General features: G+C 40.6%; 1 protein-coding gene and 1 long non-coding RNA gene across 2 annotated transcripts; both read left to right on the top strand.

The window, feature by feature from the left end:
* The first annotated feature begins 464 nt into the window (after window positions 1–464).
* LOC115693564 (COP9 signalosome complex subunit 6b-like) lies at window positions 465–3,109 on the top strand. Its single transcript, XM_030620584.1, has 7 exons — window positions 465–744; window positions 931–1,019; window positions 1,423–1,507; window positions 1,947–2,020; window positions 2,106–2,184; window positions 2,262–2,503; window positions 2,732–3,109. Exons 1-7 carry the CDS (start codon window positions 465–467, stop codon window positions 3,107–3,109), a joined length of 1,227 nt encoding a protein of 408 aa, XP_030476444.1.
* Window positions 3,110–7,273: 4,164 nt separating this feature from the next.
* Window positions 7,274–7,866, top strand: LOC130136861 (uncharacterized). The gene is made up of 3 exons (XR_008815572.1): window positions 7,274–7,412; window positions 7,524–7,564; window positions 7,830–7,866. It is a non-coding gene; the product is annotated as an uncharacterized LOC130136861 (long non-coding RNA).
* Window positions 7,867–8,152: the final 286 nt, after the last annotated feature.

Below are 8,152 nucleotides of genomic sequence, written 5' to 3'. Positions count from 1 at the left end.
GAATAAATAGGAGATATTCAATGTTTAAGAATGTCTTGTCATGTTTACGTAGATTATAGATGGAGTGGACCAACATTCAAACATTAGAGTCATTCGACAAAAGCTAATGTTCTATAAATCGATAAGGACTACAATTGAGTTTCGAAACACGACCCGTTGGTTCAAATACTGTTCAACAAGTCATGCTCCTCCAGCAGCTTTTAATTTTCCTCCTAATCCCCAGCAAGCTACTCATTCAAACTTATTTTTCTGTTGAATCATGATAATCAAGAGAGACGCGTGGTTATCCTGCTTTCTAAAACGCTCTCCGACTCAAAGAATTGCGTTATTTCGCACTTAAAAGCTCCACTCTCTGCACTTTAGCCAAAAAGAAACAAAACTCTACTCTCTGCAAATAAACGGATTGCTTCAAGGCTGAAGGACGAACAGCGTGTCTCGCTGGATCGCGATAGGAGAGAGCTTCAATGGTGTCATCCGGCAGCGGCGTCACATTCAAGCTCCATCTCCCTGTGATCTTGAATATTTGCGATCACTCCGTCCGTGCCAAGTCTCATCTGCCGTCCTCCACGCATGGTGCCGGCAATGGCATTGATATGACCGTAGCGGCCGATCCTCCAAGAGTGTATGGGTGCGTGATCGGAATCCAGAGGGGTCGCACCGTAGATATATACAACGGCTTCGAGATTTGCAACCCCGTCACTCAATTGCTCGATGGCGCCTTTCTCAACGAGCAGCAAAAGCGCTGTTCAGTCCCTTCTCTCACCCTCTCGCTCTCTCTGTTTATCTTCCGTTTTTGGTCCTTTTGCTTTCATGATTGTGAGCGACTTGTATTATGACCGCTTGCTTCCATTGTGTAGACGGAGGGGCTTAGGATTTGAAGCATAGTTAGTGTTCTAACTTTTTCTTTTTTTGCTTTATAATTGGCGACAGACAAGGGGATATACCCGAATTTTGATGTACTAGGATGGTACTCAACCGGGAGCGATGTAGCAAAATCGGATATGGCCATTCACAGAAGTGTAAGTTCAGATGTGTAATCTTTGGTTGGTCGTGATATTTGCCTCATGTATTGATTCTATTTTGTTCCATTTATTTGAGCATGTAGAGTGTCTTTGTCTCTATATATATAGACACACACAAAAGATGCACTATTTGGGATAACACCGAAATCCAGTTCACACATGAATTCTGCAAATTAAGACTCGAACAGCAATATATTCTTTTACATATATGTTATATGTGTCCTTATGTGGTGCAATTCATCCAAGTCGGTACGAGCTACATCCTGAATTATCAAGCAGAATGGTTATATGCTAAATTCAAATCTCTACGTTTATTGTTGTTTGTTGGGTGTCTAGATTACAAAAGGATGATGGCTATAGATGGCTATATGCATTTACACTGGTATATTTCATTTAACAGTTGATGAATATCAATAAAAGCCCCGTGTACGTTCTTCTCAATCCTCGTGCCCATAAGGATCCCCATGTTACTATCTACGAAAGTGGTAAGTGACTTCTATGTCCTTTTTTGAAATTCCGTTGGTTACCTTGTTGTCACGGGAATTCTATTCATGGTAATGTTAGCAATTCCTCCTTCCAATCGTGCGTTGCGCTGCATTTGCTAGATAAAGCGTTGGCTTCTTCGTATTTAGTGTTTCAAGAGCATTTTATACATGAAAGAGGCAGGTAGTCATCACAGTCAAGAGTTTAGGAAATTCAGCTCTTTCATTAGAAATAAACATTTTAGCTCTAATAAAATTTTGATGCCGTGGCCTATGGACCATTTTTTGGAACATTTAGTTATGCCTTTCGCAGCATACTATCTTATAACATTTGTTGCAACATCCAAATGTTTATTGAAATTTTTAGTTGATTGATTTTTCGCAACTAATAACACCGAGATGATTTTTCCTATATATTGGACAGTTCTCCACACAACCATAGAGGTGCGTGTCAAAGATGGGATTCCGCATGAAATTCGAGAGCATATATTTGTTCGTGCTAGCTACACTATTGAGGTATGATTTTTTATGTTCTCATGCATCTTGGTTTATCTACTTATTCTCAACTAGGATAATTGACTCTCTCTTTCTTGCTTTGAAGACGGAAAAAGCAAAAATGATATCAGGCGATCACGTTGCTCATCTGAACCCATCTAATGGGGATACATCGGCAACTGTGGGTAAGGCCTCGTCACCTTCCATACTCTTTAAGGATACATCTTATGTCTAATAAAACTAACTTATTCATGATTTCTAGATCACAAAACAAAGTTACAGATGTATGCGCACAAGAGAAAAGTGTCTCAGCCTGTTTATGATACCATCATTGTTCGATCTAAATTTGGAAAAGCATTTGAATCAACCGTATCCATAGATGGGGATTGCTTCACATCCGAAATCTTCCCGAAAAAAAAAGATGCTGAAAAAGATGCTGCACGACTTGCATTATGTCACTTGTCACCGAAGATGAAGGACGAAGGCTGTCATCTAATCCATGAGGTTTGATAATTCTTTATTTATTCATGCTATGCTTCATATACAGTCACTTGAATTGTTTGTTAGAATGTGTGGTATGGCTGCCTATAAATCATTTTTTTTAACTTCTTCCATATTCTTTTCATGCAAATGGATATCTTGAATAAACCTTGAATTTAATCAATTAATGCATTGGAGACCTTCCAACTATGGATGTACATCATAACTAAGAAAGTAGCTAACATACAGCAGGCAGCAGAACCTTCATCTGCTGCAGGAAAGGAAACTGAAGTTCTTGGAACTAAAGAGGAAGAGCTTAATGAGAAAGACGAAGATTTTAAAGAGAAGGAAGAAAAGAGAAAGGAGGATGAGACTCAGGTGGAGTCTTCTAGCGGAGGAGAAAAGAAGAAGGAATCTCCCGAATTGAGTGAGCTAAGGAATGACGTCAAAAATCTTATGGCGCAAATGATTGAGCTAAAAGATTCTCTTCGTACCATGCAGAGTAGTTTGGGGAATTACTTGAACCAAGTCGAACATACTCTGCATTCCATGAAGAGTTATGATTTGCTCGAGGCTAATCAGGACCCCTCAATGACACCTCCATCCTCTAAGAAAAGAAAAGAAGGGTGATTCGTATTTGATTTTCGTCTTTTTAGTGCTGTTAATGAATTGACTTGATGTTTTTGACAAACCTTGATTTTTTCGGTGAGGACTGAAAATACTTGGGTAAGTAGTCATTTTGCTTATATATTTGACTTTCTGATCATGACAAAAAAGTTTATTGTCTAGTAAGGGAGTCTGAGATTGCGGTGAAATCTTTGGAAGGCAGAGAAATATTTCATATTGATACGTAAAAACCCTCTTGACTTTTGGAGAGGAGCACCAACCGGCTTCCCAAAAAATGGCACACGAACAGTAAATAAATTACGGCCAGCAAGGGTGAAGAGGCCATCGAGCGGTGAAAGAGAATCCGGAAAACTACAAATTCACAAGAGTACAGTGAGGAACACGCCTCTTCTTCTCGTGTTGTTTGCATAAATCCTCGAAGTAAGGAAGACCAACAGCTCGGCATTCTTATTCCGTGGCCTCCATCGATGATCTCCAGTCCGCATCTCACGGCCACTTCGACCTCGGCGTTCTTTCCCCGTCGCGCTGCATCCATCCCCGTTGGCAGTATGATTCAATTTCAAGTGCTTCCGCATTATGCATCATTGAGGATTTACGAAATAGACATAAAAATAAATATTACGATTTTTATCCAAAGTTGCGGCTCGACAAAGATGATTATTGAGAACGAGATCATGTGTCAACGACATGCTATAATGAAAAACTCATACGGGAGAAATTCAACCAGAAAAGGTACATAAACAAGACGTGATCTTTCCTCAGTCAAGGTGAGTAGTGTTTCCAAAAGCTAAAAAGGAAACATAACAAAGGGAAAAGAAATCAAAAGCTCAAGCATACTTCTCGTTAGATGCTGTCAGGGCTTAGGCTTCACCTGCTCACTTCTCAAAGATACTTTTACAAACGCAACATAATTTGATTATATTTTTCTCCATCAACATATTACCAATCAAGAAATCTCGATAATTCATGAATTATACTGAAATAGAAAAAATTATACCGGACTCTTTCTGCTAGAAATTTCATGAAACATAGCATATATATTTTTTAAAATTTTAAGTTGAATCAGTTTTCACATCTTTATCCCCCATCTCCCACCAAAAGAAAAGGCCTTCAACAAACTAAAACAGCATTGCAGAGGAAAAAATTAACTTGTGATCACATGATGAGGTTTGTTTAGCTTATCTAAGTAGGCCTAGTCTCGATAATTTATCGAAAACCACCCCTTGTAAATCCAGATACCATCCAACTTGGATGCACCAGTTTGTAATCTCCTTCACTAGCAGTTTTTCCCATGCTTCGTTTTATGAGGTAGTTATAACATTTTACGATAAATTTTTCTCTCGGAATTTGAGGATTCCACTGGACACATTGCTGCTATTTTTGCTACATATAAGTCCACAAGAGAAGACGCTCGAGTAATGATCCAAAAATTTTAGACTAGCCCTTGAGCAAGAGCCATCACAATACTATAAGCACAGCTTGACCAAACTTATTAATTTGAACTAGATACTTAAATTGCAATACAAGCCAAGTATGTTTCATAAGATGAAATCTTCAAAATCATCTGATTGGGAATCCAAGTAAACGAATCCAAAATGAACATAGTAAGTGAAGGAAGGAAGAAGGCATAGGTCGCCTATAAAGCCATTCTCTTACGCATTGAACATGTCTGTCGCCGTCATAAACCTTAACAACTACTTGAAGGGATCGATCACGTCCTTTTCTCCGACGAACAACATATCTCACCTAAATTTACCAGCAATCTTGTTTACTTCTTTAACTGGATAAGGGAACTCGAACAGGATCTCTGTGTAAGCCTCCGGCTTCTTCTTCGGCTGGCTTGCAAGAAGCCTTTCCTGCCCTAGCTGTTGTACTCCAGTCCTCTAGAAGTTTTTACTAGGTGCAGGATCATCATTATGATCTCTCTCTCTCTCTCTCTCTCTCTCTCTCTCTCTCTCTCTCTCTCTCTCTCGGGTTTATGAAATGGAGTTAGGAAAGGACATTCCTAAAGCGATACAATGAAACAATACAAATTAGTATGTCAAGTTCATATTAGTCGTGTTTATGACAAAATAATAACAACCTGCCTAACACAATCATCAAACAAGCTGAGCTACTTGAATAACCAAAAATGGAACTGTACAGCCAGCCCAAATAAGTTGTGCCCACTACAAATGAGCCAAAAAACTGAAGATGCAGGTAAGTCATGACTCATCGATGACTCACCCTACATTAGCCAAGGTCGAGCTTGCTGATGCATGACTTGTGTAGGTTGTGGATTTAATCAAGTACTCCGGTACTCAACCATTGGCCATTATCTTTTCACTTCAAGCTATAGCTTTATTCTGCTGCTGTAGCAACTCGAAGTGTGAGCTTCTATGTCACTTCTTTCTCCATCCCCGTGATGACATGATTTTCCCCCTCTATTCCACAACCATTCTTTTTTGTCAGATCAGGCAACACTACGAAGGCCTGTTTGGGTTTTCCTACCAAGGATATGCTTTTGCAATAAAAACTGAATTTTTCCTATGAGCAAATTAATATACTAAGGATAACATGTTCGGATCATTACCTGCTGAATCCAGTAAGTTAGTAGTCGTACATTACCTCTACTATCCTTTGCTTTTCCTCATTGAGCTGCACATCCTCAAAGGAGATTCTGTTTATGGAGGTTGAGGCCCTCCTGACCTTGCTGTGCTAAGGGAATTTAAAGCTTTCAGTGTGATTCAGTTGCAGTTATATACAGTCTGGTTGTTGACTTTCCTATATATGAAATTCTCTGACAAGTTTATGTGCACTTACATGAGCATTGTAAGAGATCCTTTCATGATGTTGATCTGATTTAATTTCATGAATGATATGGATTCAGATAGTGATTTTGCCTTCACTTCTCCTCTAAGTGCAAACATGGCTATAGTGAGAACAAAAATCAAGTGCCTGCAATATTACTATAAACGTATGCAAAATATGGATTAACTAAACAAAACCAGAGGACTACTTTGAGTTGGTGGGTTGCCCCCAAACTTCAAGCCTGTCAGTGTCAGGCTGAGACAACATCAGACGGAGCTGCTTCCTCTTATCCCTTCCAACAACGTAATTCTCCACGGCACCCCAGACACGATGGTATTTGCTATTCTGCATGCTCTATAATTATCATATCAGCACCCAAATCCATCAATAGGAATAAAGAGCAGCATGAAAATTGCGTTTGACAATTCTTAAGATTCTCCACAGTGTTAAGAAGAGTAACTTATCTCATTGAATAAAGAGTTCCCGTTTTCACGTCCCGATCCCGTTAAGCCAGATTGAGGAGAATATACTCTCTCATTCTGTAATTAGTTAACAAATATGGATATAGATCGAGCCTCACTCTTGGAAAAATTCATATCCTTCATGTCGTACCATTCAGGCTTTTGAGTCCACTTTCAATTCCACCTTGAGAAGAGGTACTCAAAGAAGAAAATGTAAAATATTCTTTGAACAAACATAATGGGACAACATGGAACGATAGTGAGAAAGCTTGGATATTTGGTGTTTGGTTGATTTGAATCACTGTTCGTAATTTCAAAAAAAAAAAAAACTAAAAAGGACCTAATTACATTTCAAAATCAACAGACCAAAAAAGAAAAATTCAAAATCATAGTGATAAGAACACCGAATTAATTGTCTTACTCATTCTCTCCTCAACCACCCCCCCCCCCCCCCCATTCAGCCCAGCCCTCATTCAGTCTTCTTTTCCTCCCACTCACCCCCTAGGGATGAGGACGGTTCCACGGTAGAACCGAGAACTGAAGAATCGAACCGGCGGATTCGGTTCGGTTCCCGGTTCTAGGGTGAGAGGTTCCGGTTCCCGGTTCTAATTTTTTAGGAACCGGAACCAGAAGCCACTAAGAACCCTAACTTTCTTTTTCTTCCCCAATTTCCCCTCGCTCGGTCGCTCCTCCATTGTGCTCTCTTTCCCACTCCCCACATCCATGACTTGATGAGACCCTATGGCCTCTCCTCGCATTGCTTACCACAGCGGAGAAGAGGGGAGAAGCTGTCGATGGCGCCATTGTCGTCTTCGTCCTCTCGGTCCAACCCTGAAACTGCCGTTCCTTTCGCTCGCCCCCTGCTTCACGGTTCCCTGGATGCGGACCGTCCGTACGGTCTCACCGCCTCTCTTCTTCTTCTTCTTCCAAGCTTTCGAGGACCGTGAGGCTCAGATGCACTTCGCAGAGGCCATGGACCGACGAGAGCGAGCTCGAACTCGAAGTTGAGCGGCTGTTCTCGAATCTCAACCGGACCACTCTCAAGCAGGAACCTGGTACAGTATCCTCCGACCTCGTGCGGCTCGCACGTTTCTTAGCGGCTGTGTTGTCTGATGTTGCTTTTTACTAGTGTGACGGCGTTCGTGTTTTTGTTTTGCTATTTTCAGGAAGTTTGTCCAGTGCGGTTTTTCTGGTGGTAGGCACTACGGTAAGGATTCAATTACCGATTTGTGTGCGATTTCTACAGTGACTGGCCTAAGTTAGCGTCGCGTTGCGTGCAGAGTGAATTTCGTACGTAGGTTATGTTCAATTTTGTTTGGATCACAGACTCTCTGATAATCTGATCTCTTATTGCCTGGTGGAAATTCTGGCATGACAAATTGCTTGTTAAGTCTGGTCGTATTTGTCGAGGAATTCTAGCGGCTCATTTTTGCTGTGATGTTCGCTTTAATGATTTGAAGTTTGATAAGTAGGAGCTGGGATTCCCGCCATACCTGCCGTGACATGAGATTCTGGATACATAGCTTCCGTAGTTACCTGTGTTTTTTGTTGAATCTCCACGGTAATAATTTGTGTGATAATTTGTAAACATATTCACGTTGTGAATTTTTCTTGTTCTTCTTTGTGAACCGTTGTCAATTCATCATTGACAACAAGCTAGTCAAATTATCACTCACGGCTGCAATTCTTGGGTGTCGAAACATTGCAGGTTGCAACAGGGCTGCTCATTGCTAAAGTCAATGTGAACACAATGTGTGAACTGGGTTCTGGAGGTGTATAGCTGGTAATCCGCTCT

The sequence above is a fragment of the Syzygium oleosum genome, unplaced genomic scaffold, assembly GCF_021117445.2.
Source record: "Syzygium oleosum isolate NSW1041296 unplaced genomic scaffold, Sole_v2.1 Sole_v2.53, whole genome shotgun sequence".
NCBI lineage: Eukaryota > Viridiplantae > Streptophyta > Magnoliopsida > Myrtales > Myrtaceae > Syzygium > Syzygium oleosum.
The sequence above is the reverse complement of the archived record's forward strand: the minus strand, read 5'-3'. Positions and strand labels throughout refer to the sequence as shown.

What these genes read in the sequence shown, in the direction of transcription:
- LOC115693564 (XM_030620584.1), top strand. Translation starts at nt 465, where the DNA reads ATGGTGTCATCCGGCAGCGGCGTCACATTCAAGCTCCATCTCCCTGTG. An exon ending in GGATACATCGGCAACTGTGG is followed by an intron (nt 2,185 to 2,261) that starts GTAAGGCCTCGT and finishes CATGATTTCTAG; the next exon opens with ATCACAAAACAAAGTTACAG. An exon ending in GCTGTCATCTAATCCATGAG is followed by an intron (nt 2,504 to 2,731) that starts GTTTGATAATTC and finishes AACATACAGCAG; the next exon opens with GCAGCAGAACCTTCATCTGC.